The sequence below is a fragment of the Pholcus phalangioides genome, unplaced genomic scaffold, assembly GCF_987345545.1.
Source record: "Pholcus phalangioides strain wild (caught in Gottingen) unplaced genomic scaffold, Ppha-v1.0 ptg000010l_1, whole genome shotgun sequence".
In the NCBI taxonomy this organism is placed as follows: domain Eukaryota; kingdom Metazoa; phylum Arthropoda; class Arachnida; order Araneae; family Pholcidae; genus Pholcus; species Pholcus phalangioides.
Window position 1 is genome coordinate 5,726,948 of NW_028301603.1, and position 21,256 is coordinate 5,748,203.

Genomic DNA, 21,256 nt, shown 5'->3' on the forward strand with positions numbered 1-21,256 from the left:
AAGAAAAGAAGTATTTCGAAAGATCTCTTATTTTTTTTTCTTCTTATTTTTCCTTAAGCATAAAATCTTGAAGAAAGATCTGAAAAGGATCTTAAGATAACATTTTTTTTTGTTTCCCCCCGAAGAAAAATCTGGAACTTTTCCTCGAGTTTAAAAATTATATCTAGCTCGACGATGCTTGATTCTAACCCATCCAGTTTTTCTCGTCTACCTCCTATTTTTAATAAAATAATTTTTTTTGCCCGCACTGTACTTCTTTTATGAACTATGCGTATGTATATACTCCGATGGGGTTACTGTGTATTCCGTTTGCAATTTTTAGTCTTATGGGAATGAAAGATATTTTACAGACAGGGGTATTTATTCTGAATTTTCCTTTTTTCTTTGAAAATTGCAGAAAATGTTGTGTTTTTATCTGGGTATAATGTAGTATGAAAAATTTGCATAAAATTGGCTGGAGTTGGATTGTTTCTTTCAGGCTTTATGGTCAATTATTGCTTATTAATCATGGACTGCTTAATCGGAGTGACATTTCTTAAAATATATTTTTATAAATTTTTGGTGGTTTCGGGAAGTGAGTTTTCGGTATTATGCTAATGTTTTATGCAATGATGGTGAGTTTATAAAAGGAATTGTTTTGAAATAAAATTTTCTATAGTTACGTATAATGAACAATTTATACTAATGATTCTCTACGATTAAAGCTAACGTTATTCCTCTACAACTGTCAATTTTCACTGATTTTGAACAATGTAAACAAAGATTCGCTGCAATTTTCACCAATGAATGATGATTTTCGGTGACTAGTGCTTTTAAACGATGATGTTTTGTAACAGTTAATGTGCACCAATTAATGACGATTCTCTACAATGGTTAATTTTTGCCACTGAATGACGTTTATCTACAACAGTTAATTTAAAAGAAAAAGAACTGTAATTTTCTGAACAGTTAGTTATAGTTTTCGTCAATGTGAACGATGATTCTACACGACTTAGAATTTCCGACAATGCTTTTCTACAACAGTTAGTTTTCACAAATATACGATGATTCGCTGCAACAGTTACTTTTCACAAATATACGATGATTTGCTGCAACAGTTACTTTTCACCAATGAATGATGTTTCTCTGCAACAGTTACTTTCCACCAATGAATGATGTTTCTCTGCACCAGTTAATTTCACAAATGGGCGCTACAATGGTTCTTTTTCGCCAATGAATGATGTTTCTCTGCACCAGTTAATTTCACAAATGGGCGCTACAATGGTTCTTTTTCGCCAATGAAAGATATTTATTCGCAACACTTAATTGAAAAATAATTATAATTTTTTGCAACAGTTAGTTTTTTCACAAATGAACCATGGTTTTCTGCGCAAATTAATTTTCAAAAAAGAACAAAATTTTTTTATCTATCTTTGCGAAATTAATTTTGCAATGGTGTTCCTCTGGTAAAGATAATTTTGACAATGATTCTGAGTGAAGATAAATTTTTAACATTTATTCTGTAGACACTCAATTTTCAACGATGATTCTCTGTGACAAAAAAAATTTAACAATGATTCTCTATAAGGGAGTTAAATCTCAACAATGATTATCTAATTCAGTTAGATTTCAACAATAATACTCTAATGCAGTTACATTTCAACAATGGTTAGAATCAGTTGAATTTCGATAGTCATGCTAACTAACACTATACTCTCAACCATCACATTCGGTACAACTGCACAACATTTGAATTTCAACAGTTACGTTCAATCGCACTCAATTGCCGACAGTTCTCAACGATACCAACTTTTTACCAATAATTCTCCACGACATTAATGTCCAACGCTGATTCTGAACAAAAAGTAATTTTCACCGATGATTCTGAACAAAAATTAATTTTCACCGATGATTCTGAACAAAAATTAATTTTCACCGATGATTCTCAACACAAACTGACTGTCAACATCGATTCTCCGTTACATACACTAATAATTCTCAATTTAGATTTTCTATTTTTTGATGATGATTCTCTAGAAATTACCCAATAATTATTGTGTGTACCATACATTTAGCATTTGAAAAAAAAAAAAGGAAAGATTTTCTGTCACTGAATATAATGTGTAAATTTTTCGGCAATGGTTAATGCTGAATGGTACAAAAAGAACGCATATGTTAATTTTTTTTTCCAAATTAAATTTCTAAAGCCCACATAATTTTTCATTGACGATTTGCTATGACAATCCTTTTATGTGATTTAAAAAAAGAGTAAAAACGATGTTTTTCGAAAAATAGTTTTCAGAAAATGTGATATTTCCAACTATAATTCAAGGTGGGAATTTTCAGAACGAAATTAGCAAATAAAATAAAATGCATTAAAACTGGAATAATAAATTGCATAATAATGAGATTATATTAATTCCAAAAACCCACAGAAATAAGAATTAAATCCTTTGTAACGATTAAAAAAAATATTATTTCATATTATAAACTAACTACTGCATTTAAATTTCTAATTCTAACTAAATTAATTATAAACATAAATCTCACGAGAACTCACATTGAATTGAAAATTGGATTTTTTTAAGTAATTTAAACTGTATTACGTCTTTTTTCCTGATTTCTGAAATCCTTGGTATTATGTAATCGTGTTTTTTTAATAAAGATGAATGCAATCACGGATGTGAAATGAAAAATTATCTTTTATTACTACTAATCTTAAAAGAAAATAAATCTTGAATTAGAAGAATCGTGTTCGAGTGGAAAATATGTTTGGATATGCTTTTAGATTTTTTTCTCTAGTATTTCATAACAAATTTTCCAGGGTTTTTTCGGGCTTTTGTTGTTGCTTAAGGGCCGTTCAAGTACTACGTAAGCAAAATTTTTAGCCATTTTTGACCCCCCAACCCCCTTGTCAGTAAAATCTCGTCATCAGCTCTGCCCTTGTGAAATCCTAACGCATATTGGTGGGATCCGAGACGTACATGGGGGGGGGGGCAGGAGGATAGTGCCCTTCCCACCCCCGGCAATCAAAAATTTATTTTTTTGATGCGAAAAAATATATTTTTTTTTAATTTAAATTTCGGAAGAAAATACCTTCATGTGTTATTATAATCAATTTCTGTTAATTTCAATGCTATTTAAAGGCTATGAACTCACAATTTATCTTTAATATATTGATTGCGACCCATATTCTAAGCCATATGTGGTAAATCGCATAAAGGCCCGTGGCCCGAGGATAAAATATGGCCCAGGGGGTTATCTGATGAGGCCACTGCGCTCCTCAAACCTAATTTTGTAAAAATGAACTAAGTGGCACATTTACAGATTGCTTGAGTGGCTCGTGGTTCAATTCCAGAGCATTTTAGCGGCCCATGCACATTTTTAAATCAGGGACAAATAAACCGGGACAGTTCCAGAACACTTAAGCAATCAGTGACACATTTAGAGATAGATCCCTTTAGTGTTCTGGGGAATTGTTTTAGAGCACTTAAGCGCCCCCCCCCCCCCAGTGCGGTTCCACATCACTTAAGTGACCATCGACACAGTTCCAGATTACTTAAGGGATCCGCGGTGAAATTACGTATCACTTGAGTGATGCGTGGCACAGTTCCAGAGCACTAAAGCGGCCCGGACACATTGCCAGATCATTCGGAGGTGCGAATTATTTAGAGTGTCCCGTGGTACAATTGCAGAACACTCAAACGATCCGTGGCACATTTAGAGATCCATTGAGTGACATGTGACGTAGTTTTAGAGCACTTAAGTGGCCCGCAGTGCGGTTTTACATCACTCATCTTACCCGCGGCACATTCTCAGATTATTTAAATGATGCGTGGCACAGTTCCTGAGCACTTAAGCGGCCCGGACACATTTCCGAATCACTTGGATTCGCGAAACATTTAGAGATGTTTAGAGATGTAGAGCACTTATCAATAGGGGAGAATGTTAGGTCAGGTGCCCAATAAATATCAAAACGTTTTTCTCGTTTTTGGCGCACCGAGTGAGATGCCATCAAGAATATTTCATATCTTCATGGTGGTTGATGACGTAAACATCGTCCAAACCCCCGCCCCACTTGTGATCAAAAGTCAGCAAATCTGAAATCCCCATCGATGCTGACATAATACTTGAATGGCCCCTTACAGCACTGTAGATGTCTTAGTGTGTTACGTATAGAATGGCCAATGTTGTTCTGATGGACTTGTTTCACTTGGCTTACTAGGGTCCTCAAAGAAGAATTGTTTTCCCCGGAGCAAGGTACCCCTCCAGGGTTAGTTCTCTCAGCGAAGAGGAGCAAATGTAGTCTGACTTACTGTAATGTCTCGCCACGTTATACCGAGTATACGTATAGCATACCCTGAATATATAGCATACAACGTCGATATATCATACAGATTTGTATCTCGGATTTTTTTTTTTGTGTGGATTAACTTCCATATATTTTTACCTATCTTATTAAATACCGCGCTTAAAACCGCCTATACATGAACCTGACTGATCTCCAGAAGTTCATAATATGATAACTTTCTAATATTATTTGATGGTTTTATGAAAAAATATAACAGCGTGAATCACAAAAACGAGTGAAAATTTTGACTCGGTTAACGAGCGATGGTTCGCATTACGAGCAAAAATTTTGGGGATTGTTTATTTAGTTTTACGTTATCACAACTGAGCCGATGGTTTTCCGCTTTCGTCCACACAAGTGCTATTGGATTTTGGGTGATATTCTACCTCTACAGCAGTGGTTCCCAGCCTTTTTTAAGAAATGCCCTCACCAAAGCTCTCTGAAATTGTCCCCCTCAGCGTATTTTTATCACGAGATACCCTTCTCCACACTTCCTCAGTCAAACTTCATAGTTTCATAACAAACAGTTTGAACAAATGTAAGAACCATAATTTTCTGTTTTGCCTCCTTATATATTAAAGCCAGGGGTCTTTGCCCTCCCCCTTTCTGTCTACTTTTACTTTGTCAAAAGCAGTGGTTCTTAATCAGTGGATCCTTCTCGGAGATAGTTCAGGGGGTCTGTGAGCTTGGATGAGAAAATAGTAAACTCATTGTTTTACATTTCTTTGCGCAGAATACATTTTTTTTTAAGGAGTTCGGGGCCTTCATTTTATTGGCACGGACATTTATTAGACAAAAGTCCGTGGACATTTCCTCACTGGCACAAGTTTTTCCATGGTGCACAAAACATTAAGGACATTTAAGCCAACCCCTTCCCTGAAAGAGAAGGGACAGAGCGGGGGACATGTTTGGTGTTTGAGTTCCCTGAAAGAGAAAAAAATAAAAAATGAAATCATATATATCAAGAAATTTTTGAAAGATAAAAAAAAAATGCACTGAAAGAAAAACAAATGAAGGGAATTTTGAAGGGGTTTCAAGCTTTCATCGAAAAACTCAAATTGCCCTCCTGAGAAACCAAATTGTCCCTTTGTAGGGCATGGGCTCTACATTGGGAATCACCGCCTTACAGTCTCCAGTAAGCGTTTCTCACTCAAAAAATGAACAAATGTGCAAGTGTTTTTGATTATGATACGGAATTAGATTTAGCAATGTTACCACAACTATGTGCGCTTTTTCTAAAGTTCACTTGAAGAAAATTGTGGGCTGACTGCTGTCCATGAATATAGGACCTACTATTTGTAAGAAGAGGTTGTCCTTGGGGAAATACCATGGACTGGATGTCCAAAGAACACAGCCAAGATTTGACCGCCAAAAAACTGATAGATCTCCATAGCACGAAACAGTAAGAGCTTATTGAGGGTATCTCATCTGAGAAACAGAGAAATGAGAAGTTCCAAAAGAAATTAGAGAGATAAAATGAATGTGGGAATCTGTGCAATGTTTTGCAGTAAAGAACCGCCTGAATATAAAGCTGTAGTAGTGTGAGAGCAATGAATCTGAGCAATGACAATTTCACATTTCCTAGAAATACTAAAAACGAGGCAAAAACAACTATCATTGGAGAGGTTCTTTTTCAAAGTCATACAAATAAAGAAGACAACTGGCCTGAACCTTATAGTTGGTATAGAAGGCTCCTATAAGACTTGAACAGTCAACAGTGAGTCCGTAAATCGACCAAAAAACGATAGCCCTCTTTCCTCTCTCATCATTTACAGTAAACATTGCCGTATCGTATGTTTATCTATGGCGAAAATGAATTATTTTATCATAAGATTATTCCAATGCGTGTATCATTTATTATATCATTATAGTGTTTTGTTATTGCGTGAATGTCATTTTGATTAGTAATTTTTACGTGAATAAATAATTTTTGAACGAATTATTCGCGTCTCTATTATTTCCTGTAGGGAAGTTTGATTCGATGTTCGAACGATTCGGATAACAAACACGTTCGCTGAACGAATCGAGCTCATTAACCGAAGTTCCTCCGTATACATTTCTGAACACCTAAAAATGATCTTATAGGAGATCATAATTATATGGGATGGAAGAAGTGGAAGAAGAGTTCTGTCTAGTTTGTTTCCCTGAGATTCACTTCTAGATGAAGAGCTCTTCATCAATATCCTGTTACAGCTTCGCGCGAAGCTATAGACATACACTATTGTTACCACGGTAGGAAATCATATCTAAATTCTTGAACCGGAATAAATATCGGGAACGGGAGCATTTTGATGGATTTACACGGGCACCCGTGCTCTCTGAAAATGGAGAAACCAATCATGTATTGAAATATCCAAAAGAAGCTGAAGATTGATTAGGACAATTGTAAAAACTCTTAATGATCTATACAAATAACTGAACAGTGAAATTACAAATATTTAATTCAACAAACTTAGATATCACAAATCTAAAAATTGTGCACAACAAATTTAATTTCGAAAATTTAAATATTTACGCTAAAACTTTAAGTAAATTAAATTGAAAAATTGCCGCACGCTTATTAAAAAAATGTAATTCAATGTCTCGCAATTTAATGAAATAATATAAATTAAATTTAACTGAATTGACATCAGAAAGACAAGTTGAAGATTAAAATGCTGGAAATTAAATACCGAGAGGAAACTCTTGATATTAAAAACAGAAAACGCAGTCTGTGAGTGTTAACATTCTAAAAAAAAAATTATACAAATTGAAAACTAATATTCTTCAAAAAAGGACGTTAAATGCATTGGAAACTAATATCCGAGAAATCTTATGCAAGAGTTGGATGATAAATAAGTTTAAAAAAATGGGTTAATAAATATACTAAGAACAATCAGAAATAATACTAACCGTATATATAAAATTGGTTTTCTGTGTGTATATTCTGTATACAAATCTACGATTTTCGATGGATCGTCGTCAAATTTTGTACATATATACCACACAGGAATCGACTTGAACAATAGACTACTTTAAAAGTTCGTCAGAGCTGGGCAAATGTCCCAAATAGGCAAAAGACTGTCGGGTAACAATGGTTTCTGAGCTCCAACAATCACTTTCGGAATGTTTACTTTGGTTACCGTGGTTCCCTTGCAATGCGTTTCAGATGTGTATAAGCTTTTACAATGGTTGGTGACTCCTTTAATGATGTCAGTATTATGTATAATAGTTAGTATGCCTTTATAATGGTTTGCCACTTTTTCAATCCTCCCAGTAATTGAAGAAAACACGGGCAACGCCGGGAACCGTAATTAGAAATATAATATAGTGTAAAAGTTTTGACATTGAATACTCAAATTCTAAGTATTAAATTTTGAGTTTTAATATTAAATGCTAAAATTGTAATATCAAATGCTAAAATTGTAATATCAAATGCTAAAATTGTAATATCAAATGCTAAAATTGTAATATCAAATGCTAAAATTGTAATATCAAATGCTAAAATTGTAATATCAAATGCTAAAATTGTAATATCAAATGCTAAAATTGTAATATCAAATGCTAAAATTGTAATATCAAATGCTAAAAGTCTGAATAACAAATGCTATAACTATAAAAACTTAAATAAATAATCCTAATAACCATATACTAAAAATAAAACTTCCAAAATAAAAAAAAAATACTTAAGAATAAAAATGATAGCAAATTGTAGTGACCGATCATAAACGATGCTCTGTGACGTCACGATGTCACGTTTTCTCGTTGTAGCGTTTTTCGCCTTGCGATGGATGGACCTAGCAACGATTCGCCAGAGAGTTTTTCGAACGTTTTAATCAGTTGATTGTATTTCGTCATAGAGTATGGATGTCGCGTATAACTTGTCCGTGTGTGTGTAAATAAATGTTCATGTCTTTAAGAATGAATTTTACATCTTCTCATTGCCGTCGCCTTTACTGGTGACCCGGACGTGATCCCGAACCTGCCAAGAACTTATCGCCATGGCTGAACAGCAAGAGAGCAATTTTCGAGTTCAAGCTGCCCACGCGAAACTGCCGACATTCTCGAAGGACAATATCAAACTTTTTTTCGTCCAGCTCGACGCTGCCTTCAAGATCAACCATGTTACTGCCGAAGGAACCAAGTATAACTACCTAGTCAACTGCCTAGATGTGGAGATCTTGTCAACGGTAAGTGACATTGTTTTCGATCCTCCCGCATCGGATCCGTTCTCGAAACTCAAGGAGAGACTTTTCGCTGTGTATAAACATTCAGCCACGAAAGAGGTCAAGATATTGTTAGAAGATCTATCCCTAGGTGATCAGAAGCCTAGTATGTTGCTACGTAAAATGCGCGAGCTTTCGACAGGGCGAATCAGCGATGAGACTTTCCTCAAAAATTTGTGGCTTCAACGGCTACCAAAGAGTATACAAACAGTGTTAGCTGCCAGCAGCGAAGAACTGGACAAGCTAGCCGAGTTAGCTGATCGAGTAGCTGAGCTCACTGAACCCAATTACGGTCATGTAGCAGAATCCTTGTCTTGCTCGGAAATAAGAGACCTTAAAGGCGACGGCAATGAGAAGATGTAAATTTCATTCTTAAAGACATGAACATTTTATTTACACACACACGGACAAGTTATACGCGACATCCATACTCTATGACGAAATACAATCAACTGATTAAAACGTTCGAAAAACTCTCTGGCGAATCGTTGCTAGGTTACCATCCATCGCAAGGCGAAAAACGCTACAACGAGAAAACGTGACATCGTGACGTCACAGAGCATCGTTTATGATCGGTCACTACACACACCCCCACTAGTGTCAACGAAATTTGTGGTCGAATATCTGTCGGGGAAGTGGACGTGACGACCGGAGCGAGTCACAGTTGCTGGTACTGCTTGTGCTGGCAACGCTGTACTGGATGGCTGAATGGGCACTTCTGAAGGTACCCTAAAGCTATCTCCAAGGAAAGCTGGAATCAAACGATCAATGGAGATCCTCTTGCTTGCCCCATTGATGCCAATGTCGAAAAATTTTTCTCTGCGATCTTTGACAGGAAACGGGCCTTGATATGTTGGTTGTAAGGCAGGATGTGGTGCGTCGTTGCGTACGAAGACATGCGACGCGGATTGCAGATCACTAGGAATATACGTCGGCGTGTATCCGTGAGTTGTTGTAGGCACGGGCTTCATTGAACGCATTAGCTTTTGGATTTGATGGACGAAATCGGATTGTATAATGTCTGGTGTTTTGGAAAAATACTCGCCATGCAACTGCAATGGTGTTCCGTAGAGGATTTCTGCGGAAGAGCATCCCAGGTCTTCTTTCACTGCTGCTCTTAGACCCAGTAGGGCGAATGGAAGAGCATCAACCCAAGCAGGATTCGATTGAATACGGCATCTCAGGGCAGTTTTCAGCGATCGGTGTTGTCTCTCGATCAGCCCATTTGCTTGTGGATGATAAGCAGTCGTTTTATGATGTTGGAATCCTAGATATCTGCTCAAGCTTTGGAAAAGCTGGCTCTCGAACTGTCTGCCCTGGTCGGTGGTGATCCTGTGCGGTATGCCGAATCTTGAAAACCAAGTGGCAATTAATGTTTTTGTGACTGTTTCGGCAGTTTGGTCTGGCATTGGAGAGGCTTCGATCCACCTGGAGAATCTGTCTATCATCGTTAGGAGGTACCGAGAACCTTGGCATAATGGTAATGGACCAACTATGTCAAGATTGATATGCTGAAATCGGTTGTTAGGTACCTTGAATTCAGCCAGTGCGGATCGAGTGTGTCGGTGAACTTTAGAGCGTTGGCATGGAATACATGCTCTAGTCCACTCACGACAGTCAGATCTAATTGAAGGCCAAACAAATCTGTCGCTCAGCAGTTTTGATGTTGCTCGCATGCCAGGATGTGATAAGCAATGCAATGATTCAAACGCTCGTCGTCGTTGAGAAATTGGTACAAAAGGCCTTATTTTGCCGTTTGACACATCACACCAAATTTCGGCTGTTGCGTCAGGAAGGCTGAGTTTTTTCAGTTGTAAAGATGATACACTAGAATTTAAGATGGTTTTGAGATCGTTGTCATTCTCTTGGTCAGCTGCGAGTTGCACATAATCTAAAGGTGTGGGTACAGAAATGGTCGATATTCTAGAAAGAGTATCAGCTGGAATATTTTCGACACCTTTTATATGAAGAATTTCTGTTGTGAATTGGCTGATAAAGTTCAACTGTCGTAGCTGGCGTGGTGAGCACTTTTCTGGTTTCTGCCTGAACGCATACACCAACGGCTTATGGTCACTACAAATGCAGAACTGTCTTGCTTCTAGCATATACCTGAAGTGCTTGACAGCAGAATAAGCTGCAAGTAATTCTCTATCGTAAGCAGAATAACTTCTTTGTGCGCTTGAAAGCTTCTTCGAGAAGAATGCAAGTGGTTGTAGCTGATTATCGTTAGATACTTGATGCAAGGCGGCACCTATAGCAAAATCACTGACGTCCACATGTAAAACTAATGGTGATGATGCTGAAGGATGATGCAAAAGAGTGGCATTAGCGAGCTGTGTTTTGCATTTTTCGAATGCTTGTCTGGTCTCAAGAGTCCAAGGAACTGATGTCTTGTCATTCTTCTTGGTGCTGGACAAGAAGGAATGAAGTGGTGCTTGCACAGCTGCTGTAGATGATAGAAATCGCCTGTAAAAGTTCAAAGTTCCTAGAAATCTTCGAAGCTGCTTGATGTTTTCTGGAAGAGGAAATTCTTGGATTGCACGAACTCTGTCCGGGAGAGGCTTCGAGCCGTGTTCATTGACCAAATAGCCCAGGAAGGAAATTTCCGGTACATTGAACACGCATTTAGATGTGTTGATTGTCAGTCCGTACTTATTGAGTCTTTCAAACACTTCTCTAAGGTGCTTGTGATGTTGTTCTGCGTCATGGCTGGCGATGAGCACGTCATCAAGATACGAGAAACAGAAGTCGAGATTACGTAGCACCTCGTGGATGAAGCGTTGGAACGTTTGTGCAGCGTTTGAGAGTCCGAACGGCATGACTACGAATTCAAACAAACCAAAGGGAGTTATGATTGCTGTCTTGGGAATGTCGTCGGGATTTACAGGAATATGATGAAATGCTTTGACCAGATCTATTTTAGAAAAAACTTTACATCCATGCAGATTCTGCGCAAAGTCCTGCATATGTGGCACTGGGTAGTTATCCGGCACAGTAATTCGATTCAGACTTCGATAATCACCAGTTGGTCTCCACTCATTCGGTCCTTTTGAAACCATGTGCAACGGGGAAGCCCAGTTTGATTTGGATGGACGACATATACCTTGGTCCAACATCATCTGGAATTCGGTCTTGGCAATCTTGAGTTGAGCTGGGTGCAATCTGCGTGGCTTTGCGAAAACAGGAGGACCTTTAGTTTCTATGTAGTGCAAGGTATTATGGGAAGCTTTCTTCGAAAACGGACGAGGTCTCGTTAATTCGGGAAATTCCTTCAAAATTTCAGTTATAGCACTGTTCCCTGAGATTGTTTTAATCGTTGTCGAAGGTCCATTGTAAGTAAAACCTTTACACGTGAGAGAAGTGAGTGGATCTATAAGTCGCTTGTTTTTGATATCGATGATGAGTCCGTAGTGAGCAAGGAAATCCGATCCGATAATTGGTCTCTCAACGTCAGCGAGGGTGAAATGCCATTTGTAATTCCACCGTAAGTTCAAGTCCAATTCCAGGAGTTTCAAACCGTAGGTAGAAATACGGGAACTATTTGCAGCGAAAAGCTCAAAAGTTGTCGGTTTGCCGTTGCCTTTGTAAGGTAAAATTGATATATCAGCTCCAGAGTCAATTAAAAACTTCATGCCGCTTTTCCTTTCCATAATGAACAAACGGCTATGGTGAAGACTGCTATCGCCGCCACCGCATGCCGTTACTGCGGGGGGCTTGGACCGTTTCCCTGAATATTCTGAGCGTTGTAAGCGCAGGGGGACTTGCATCTGGAAGCTTTATCTCCGAACCTGCTATGATAATAACACACTTTAGGGTTTTCATCGGAGTCTCGATATCGCGAGCGATTCCTAGAACCAGAATAACGTCGGTCTCGACTGGAGTTTCGATAGCGGTTCCGGCTATTCCTCGGATATTTGCCCAACTGCTCAACTCTTTTAGTCAGCTCCGAGATTTGCAGTTTAAAATAATACCAAAGGCTGTAAAGGCTATAATTCTATAAATTAACTGCAAAAAATGAAACCTTAAAATTGAAAAAAAAAAATATAAGTGAAGTAAAAATATAGCAAATGATTCACGCGCTAAAAAATTAACTCTTTCCCTACTATATCCGGCCGATCCGGCCCGTCATGCAGACTACCAGATCCGGCGCAGCCGGCCGAGGTAGGGGGGGATAGGCATTTCACATTCTTTTATTCCGTGGGCGGGACGCAGTGACGGATTGTTGACGTCTGCTGAGTGGGGTTCTTGTCGGTCGGTAACAGAAATTCTAAAACTTAAGTAACAAACTTGAACTTCCAAAGCTAAATATAAATTATACCAAATGAGATCAAATGTCACAATTCTTTAAATTAATTGCTAAAAATGCTACTTTCAAAACATCAAAACTGTTGATGTAAGTGATAGCAAATAATGTCAGATGCTTCAATTTCTGAAAATTATATACTAAAATTGATTTTTCAAATTAAAAACACACACACACACACACACACACACACACACACACACACACACACACACACACACACACACACACACACACACACACTTAAAATGTAATTATACAGTGGGTCGTCATCGGGGGAAGCCCACATGCATGGTTCGAAAAGAGTAGGTGTTTCTGTGGGGTAGCTATGCCTGATCGCATTAAAAATGTCAATCCTTGTTCCCCGACGCCTGATTTCTCAAAAATACATGTTGGACGAAAAAATGGCAATGAAAAAAAAAATATGCTGAAAAAAATACAATACTAAGGAAAAATATATACAGGGCTTCATGTCATAAGCAAAATATACTTTCCAGTTCACTTTATTTGTTTGTAGTATCTCATTTAAAATATAAAACGTTTCCAATGTTTTTCAGTTACGCTGCATATTACAGCTGCCTATTGGGGCTGACATTGGTGATTTTTGACAAAATTTCTTTCGTGATGTATATATATATACATAGAAAAATGTACATCCAAATCATTAGAAACATTTTTGCAGCTTGCAGCAATGTGGGGGGTTTCCCCTTGAGAACGACCTCCTCATTGATCCATATTTTTTTCCGATTTTTCAATTCCTTCTCATTTTTTCGCCTTTTCATAATATCTAATTTATATATATACAAAAAATATTTAAAAAAAGGAAAAAACAAAAATGAATTTTATGAGAGTAAAATAGAACCTATGCAGTGGGTCGTCATCAGAGGGAACCCCATGCATGGTTCGAAAAGTGTAGGTGTTTCTGAGGGATGGTTGTGCCTAATTGCATTAAAAATGCCAACCCTACTTTATATATATATATTTCACACCACAACTTTTGCTTCTACTATATATATATATATATATATATATATATATATATATTATATATATATATATATATATATTATATATATAAAAGAAACAAGAATTGTGGTGTTAAAAAATCTAGAGTTACAAAGATACAGAATGTAAAAATAGCAAAAATAGCTTTTTAAATGACAAAAGTGCTAGTGCTGCTCACTTGTTCATGTTCATTCAAAAAATGTATACACAAAAGGACCTTTGTAGATATTTATATATATACAAACAATAATATCAAATGCAGGAATTTCGAAAACTAAAAACTAAAATGAAGTTTTTAAAATTCATAAAAATAAGTGAGAAAAAACAAAATAATAAATAATATCAAATGCTAAAATTCTAAAAAAGCTAAATAGTAAACTGCATCTTCCGAACTGAGAAAATAAAAATAAATTATATAGATAATAGCAAATAATATTAAACGCAAAAATAATTAAAAAAAAATGGAAATAATCGAAACTAATAAATAAATCGGACCAAATAATAACAAATAACATCAAAAATTCCGAAACTGAATACTTTAAATAGAAATTCCAAAACTTAACAATCACAAAATCGAAAATTCAAAACGTCACAGTTCAGTTGAGCCATTATTTACAATACAAACGAGATCATTATTGTCAAACAGTTACGGATTCGTGACCGTTCTTTTGAAGAAAAAAAACGTCTCCACGAAATAAAAAATAAAAAAATGCCCACGATGCGACAAAAGGCAACGTTATTGTATTCTACCCATAGAAAAGAAGCAATTTATGATATTCATAACATCCATACACACACGGGGCATTTCTCTCTCAGGCCCATCTCTCTCTCTTCATATACATACATATACCAAAATCGAAAAATATAAAGAACCAATAAAATACGTAGACGGAGGGGGGGGGGGGAAATGATTCTTTTTAGAGGATTTTGATGACGCAAGCAATGATAAAATGAATAAATAAACAAAAAAGAAATTGTTGAAATCGCTCCTTCAATTTTTTTTTTTATTTTCCGTACGGAAACGACAGACAACTTTGAAAATTCAGAAATAAGTCGAATTCCTTTTATAACACTCCCTCTCTCTTCTCTCTTTATTTATCTTTTCAGAAGCATAACTTCGATTCCAGAACTTTCTCTTATTATTATTTTTTTTTGGAAAATTTTTTATCAACATGCATCTCCTCACACATTCTCTCTTTCAAGAAAGAAAAAATGAAAAAAATCGAAAATTTCATTCATAGCTAAAAATATTTTCGTCCTTCGTTCTCAATATCTTGACATTCAAAAGCACTGGGAATTCTTTCCTTCATTCATAATTTTCTTCTTTTTTTTTTTTTAGGACAGGAAAATAGAAATTTAGTTCGATTTCTCCCACGACAAACACACGCAGAGGAATTCTTCAAACAAAACCCCAAGTTTTTGAAAGGGTTTTGGATTCCCTTGGATTGTGGTCCTTATATGAATAATAATAACAATAATACCGCGTCAAATAAATCCAGTATTACTTTTATTAATACTATTATTATTTACAAGCATCTTCGAAAGTTTATATATATATTATTTTAACATTGCTGGGAATGTTGAGAATACTGACGTTCGCGTAAATATACGGAATGTGATATCGATGGGATATAAAAAGGAAGGTTTTATGTATATTTTTTTATTTCATTTTACTCCTTAAACAAACTGAACTTCTGAGTAGATGCACCATCTGTGTCTCCACGCTTGAGATTTAATAAAATATGTAAATTAAGTTGTACATCTTTCGTGTGGGAGAGGAATATGCATCGAGATGATTGAATGTTAGCCCTGTACCCTTTTTTTTCCCCCCGTCTCTCCTGACGTCTTATTTCAAGGATTCGTTCAGGTTTTCTTAGTAATTACAAGCGGAGTTTTATTATTATTTTGTTTCTGTATTGAAGAGAACCCTCCCCCCCCACCTCCGAAAATACTTTGAATTTGTTTCGTATGCGTTTCATTTGAGAGTTAAATTATTCTAATGAGATGCGTGTGTTGTGGTTCCCCCCCCCCTTCATTTGCGTTCCTGTTCGGGGTAAGTGTGTGGTCTGGTATTGGGAGTGGAAAAGATATATAACCATAGGATAGATAAGAGAAGAGAGAGAAAAATTGTCTAATATGTATGAATTAGGATACGCATATAACACACGCCATTTCTATCACTTGATTGAAGCGACACCTACAATGAAGGTCATTTCAGAAAGATGCATCTGGAAGAATTGCCATCGGTTACAGTTGCGCAGGAGGATGTCTTCATCTTTTGTATTGATTTGAAACTGAGTGTTTCCCAAGAGATGAATATATTTATTAATCAATCTCGATAGCATTTACTTACATGAGATAATCAGTGTCGTATATAAAAGCAGGTTGGCGCGAATATTGGCAAGATATTTTATTAGACCGTACATGCACCTCATTAATATTCCTCTCAGAGAAGTATAACGAATTGGTGCATATCCGGAGTGTATAAGTTGTGTACCTAACGTTAAGGATGTTTCTGAGGAACGCAATTGTATGTTGAAGTGGTGCTGCCACCGGGTTTCCGAATTCGGAAGCAAACGACTCGGCAGGTTATTCTTATTGTTCTACTGTGTGCGAATTTCGAATGTCGTAGGTCTGGCTTGCTCTCTGAGGAGAGACATTTTCAATAGTAGCTCAGATTCGCTACTTAAAATTGAGAAACCGTAAGTGGCACAATTAAGCTGACCAACACAATGCTATCAGCGGGAGTCGAACCTCACGATTCCCACACGACTAAATAACGACACTGTACCCACTGTTATATTAATCACAGAAACTCTAGATTCAACACCGACTTCGAACATGTTTCTCCTGGCACTACCAATTTAAGATCAATTGATATTGACTCACATTTTTCATCAATGATAATGAAGTAAGATTTGACTCTGAGGTCCAAATTCAGCCCGCCAGCTTTGGATTGAGTACGTATGGCTTGGACACTAGGTTTTATTTATTTCTAAAGCACTCGGTATCAAAATCATATCATATCAGAAAAATTACCTGTTTAAGAAGTACTATGCTGCTAGTGTTTTGCCCAAAAAGCAACACTTCGGCCAATTTCACCCAACAAAATTGACGAATTCAGGAATTTCCATTTTTCATACTTCAACGTTGTTTCTAATTGATTTATTTCTTAAATTTTCTCACAATTAATGCATTATATATATATATATATATATATATAATTGATTTTCTGTGTGTGTGTGTGTTCTCAATACAAATCTACAATTTTAGATCGATTGTCGCCAAATTTTGCATATATACCAAATGAGACAAGACTTGAATGGTAGGCTACTTTAAAATTTTGTCAGAGCAGGGTAAATGCCCCAAATGGGCAAAACACTGTCGGGCAACAATGATTTTTGGGCCTCAACAATCACTTTCCGAACGTTTACTTTGGTTACCATGATTCCCTAGCAAAGCGTTTCAGACGTGTTTTATTCTTTTACAATGGTTTGTAATTTCTTCAGTGCTATACGTATATGTATAATAATTTATGCCTTTATAATGGTTTGCCACTTTATTCAATTTTCCCAGTAATGAGAGCTTTTTGAACAGACACCATCATCAGCATCACTTTGAGGGTAAAGCAAAGGATGATCCTCATAGAAATCAGTGTTAAAATTGCCGATTTTAATGTAGAAATGAAGAAATTTGGTGGGGTTCTTTCTGTCACATCAATCATTTTAAAAATTGTATTAAATTCTCGATTTTTGAAATATTGAGTTCGCTTAGAGATACGAAGCCCAAAAAATTAAATATGAAGCAATTAGCCGGATTTACTTTCGAGTTGGATATCCACCCAATAACATTGATTTCAGCTTTTTATTTATATCTTCACAAGAATGAAAATTAATGTCTCCGTATTGTCTTTTAATATTAAACTGCATAAACTCACATAGTTTAGGTTGCTTTAAAATTAATTATGAACTCGTAAAAAGTACATCGAAAAAATTCCACTGCTTTAATTAATTAAGGTTTTTTTGAAGTAGAAACGGGCAGAGATGGATAACTTGAAGTTCAAATGTGGGAATCGAAATACCTAGCGCCTTTCAAAAAAAGAAAAAAAAATATTTTTACGTTTCTTTAAATCTAGATTTGTTTCTTTCATGAGTCGCGTAGGAAGTCGCCATATTGGTGAACTTGGACACGGTTTGCATGTCCCTCAAAGAAAGAGGGAGATACCACGTGATCCAAAAAATCCTCATTGAAGAAAACCCGGGCAAAGCCGGGTATTATAGCTAGTATATATATATTTCTCCCGATTGAACTCCAAGGAACTCCAGTAATCCGCGAATCCCTGGTTAAGAATCGCTGATTTCAAGGGAGTTAAAAGTACTGCTGAAATCCCCTTTTAACAAAAAAAAAAATCATCAATTTTCATTCTAATTTCAGAACCAACCATATATTTTTCATTCGTCTTGAAACATCCTGCATATGAGGGATTCTTCAACCCTTGTATTCCACGAACCCTTTGTGACAATAAGACAAAGGTCAAGGATCCCCTCTGCCAATAAGATGAAGGTCACGGATATTTCCAAACAATAATGTTTAATATATGAATAATATAAAAATTAATAGGTGAACAGGGCTGTCTTAAGAGCATCACGGGCCACGTGATTTTTCTGAGACCCTACCAGGCAAATTCTCGAAAGATGCAACTACCTCTCATTCTTCTGAGGCCCCTATTCTCTTGAGACCCCCGGACCATGCCCGGGTGGGCTCATGCGTTAAGGCGGCATTCTCATAATGTGAATTGTTTTCTCATTTTCATGCTCACCTTTGTACAATAATACTAAATATATAACACCATGAAAAAAAAAAGCAATATGTGTATTGTTATCGCATTCAAGTGGATTAAACCCATACATGATACCCACAGGTCTCAAGGGGTCTCAGTGGACCCATGTTTAAGAACCACAACAACTAACCGTACATGCACCTCATAAAAGTTTGTCTAGGGGTTTTTTGCGGATTGTGGTTACATACAGGCACGCTTTGTGTCTGCGAGATAGTTGTATTGTCAGACTAACGTATTTATATTTTCACGTCATAATCGCCATAACAGATTTATATCGGAGTTATGCTTGTTTCGTGTCACGCAGGTGATGCCACTTGTCTTTGATATTTTGAAGTGGAAACTGCAAATGCCAGAATTTTCATGCTATGTAAGTATGGTGTTGAATGCCTGCCTGCGTCCTGCGTATGCAGACCACCTCGCATAGACACCATCTGGCAATCCTAACCCTCAGCCACCCCACTCTGCCATGCAGCTTGCAAAATATCACATACGGGAAATATTTCGTATACAATAAATTGCAAAAAAAAATGGCCCCCGTCTATACATAATATGAAATATATTTCGCCATTTATCTAACCGGACGTATTTTAGGAATGATTCATAAAACTACCGAATTCAAAGGGTTAGGCGTAAAAGAAGAAGGAAGATGATGCGCGAGTGAAAATGAGGAGGAATAAGCGCCCAGGCAATAAAAATCAAATTTACTTCCAGAATTTTATGTGCCTCCTCCCTATTCCATCTCCCATTTTGACTCCTGGAAAAGGGAGTGAAGAATGCCACAGATCAAAATATTCTCCATCGTCGTCTTCTATTTTTTTTTTGGAGGACATCTTTTCGTTCTTGGAGAGACGATAATGTCCACCACCACCACCAAGTCCCTTTAGACAGACCCTCACATGAGAGTCAGGCTCGAGAAAAGTTGATGGGTTGGAGCGAAAACGGGGGTTACACATTGTACCGGAAAGAGTCGTCGGCCATTCCGTCTACGCGACCCCCCCCCCCCCCGTACAACACGTTCATTTTTATTATTTTACTTTTTGCTCCGGACATACACATGGAAGAAAATATAAAAGTCAACCATAATTCAATTTATGAAGGAAAGGAATATCAATCCGCGCTCCCTCAGAGTTTATGAGGTTAAAGGGGTATAGAGGCTGTATACTCTCGAATATATATATCTCGCTCTTGCCTCCTGAGAAACACCGAATTTATTATTATTATATATATTGTAGGGTATTTTTTTTTTCATCGGTATTTGCTTCCTATAGCATTTTTATTGCTTCGAAAGTGTGCTTGAGCTTCTATAAAGCGTCTACTTGGAAGCATCTCCTCGTATATACTTGTATAAGTGTCTTTTTGACGTAGAATATTGATAAGTATGTGATCATATTGACAGTTTTACTCTTGATGGACGTCAAAAGCGTGTGGTGTACTTTTACTTTCTCTTGCGTTCTCGGAGATTGGTCTATTATCGTGACTGTTAAATACGAAATGAATGGATCGAAAGTGATTGTTGCTCTATGTGTACTACTACTTTACCGCCCGCTAACTCCGGTTGGATCGCCAAACATAAATTTACTATTGGTAGAGTTGTTTTGGAAATGAAGAGGGGGGGGGGCCATCTGCCGGTTGTTGCCTCAGGTTCGGTAGGGAAAGAACTTCCTCCTGGGTAGACCCGCGGTAGCCTTCTTGGTTGTAGGCGAGCATCTCAATACTGTGGCATTCGGACGCTAGAGATGCGAACCGGTAAAATTCAATGGAAAATTTCACGGACAAAAGATAATTTTCTAATCTTGTGACTGCATATTTTCCGTATTTATACTATATTGTTATACGCGTACATGCGAGAAGCATTGTTGAGTTGAGACCCCTGATATCACTTACCAATTAAACACAAAAATATATTTTACAATTCTGAAAGTGAAAATGATTGTTTACCGACGTGCAGCATCGAAATGAGCAACAAAAGGGAAGGAAGCACATATCTTTCGTTTTCATACTGCACAACTGTTTAAATTTATTTCACCATAATGTCGTTTAATATGTTTTTATGTTAGAACTTCAGAAATATATATATATATTTTTTTTTTGCTTGATGGTATGTGCAATTTGCATTTTTTTACCTCTTGTAGATAGCAGCAATTGTCCCAGTAGAACAGTAATCTCATGCTCAATTTTTTCTACAAAGCGTGTGCTGGGACCCCTGATAGATGCTACCTTACGAGCCATAGATAAAACCATAGCCAAAACTATTTGTTATAATTTTTGAAGTGAAATCAATTGTTGGTTTAAAGCAGGTTTCCAGCATGAAAATAAACAATATATATTTACCGATACCCCCCGATAGCGAGCATAACTTCATCTGACTGTGATATTGTCAATCCTGCCTGTTCAGCAATGGCCTTTTATTTCTGAAGTTGCCAATTTTAAGTATTCATAGCGTTAAGACGAACCCTCTATAGCCTAAGTATTTGACATTAAATTTAAGCGCCATTCCATCTGTAGAAAAGAAAGGCATCATAACCCCTTTGAAGCCAAGCATTATCTGATTAACATTCACTATAACTCTCTGT

The 21,256-nt window shown here is 36.8% G+C and overlaps 1 protein-coding gene across 1 annotated transcript; it reads left to right on the forward strand.

Moving 5' to 3' along the window:
* Positions 1 to 8,310: 8,310 nt before the first annotated feature.
* Positions 8,311 to 8,898, forward strand: LOC149080795 (uncharacterized). Its single transcript, XM_089237381.1, has one exon. It carries the CDS (start codon positions 8,311 to 8,313, stop codon positions 8,896 to 8,898), a length of 588 nt encoding a protein of 195 aa, XP_089093507.1.
* The last annotated feature ends 12,358 nt before the right edge of the window (positions 8,899 to 21,256 follow it).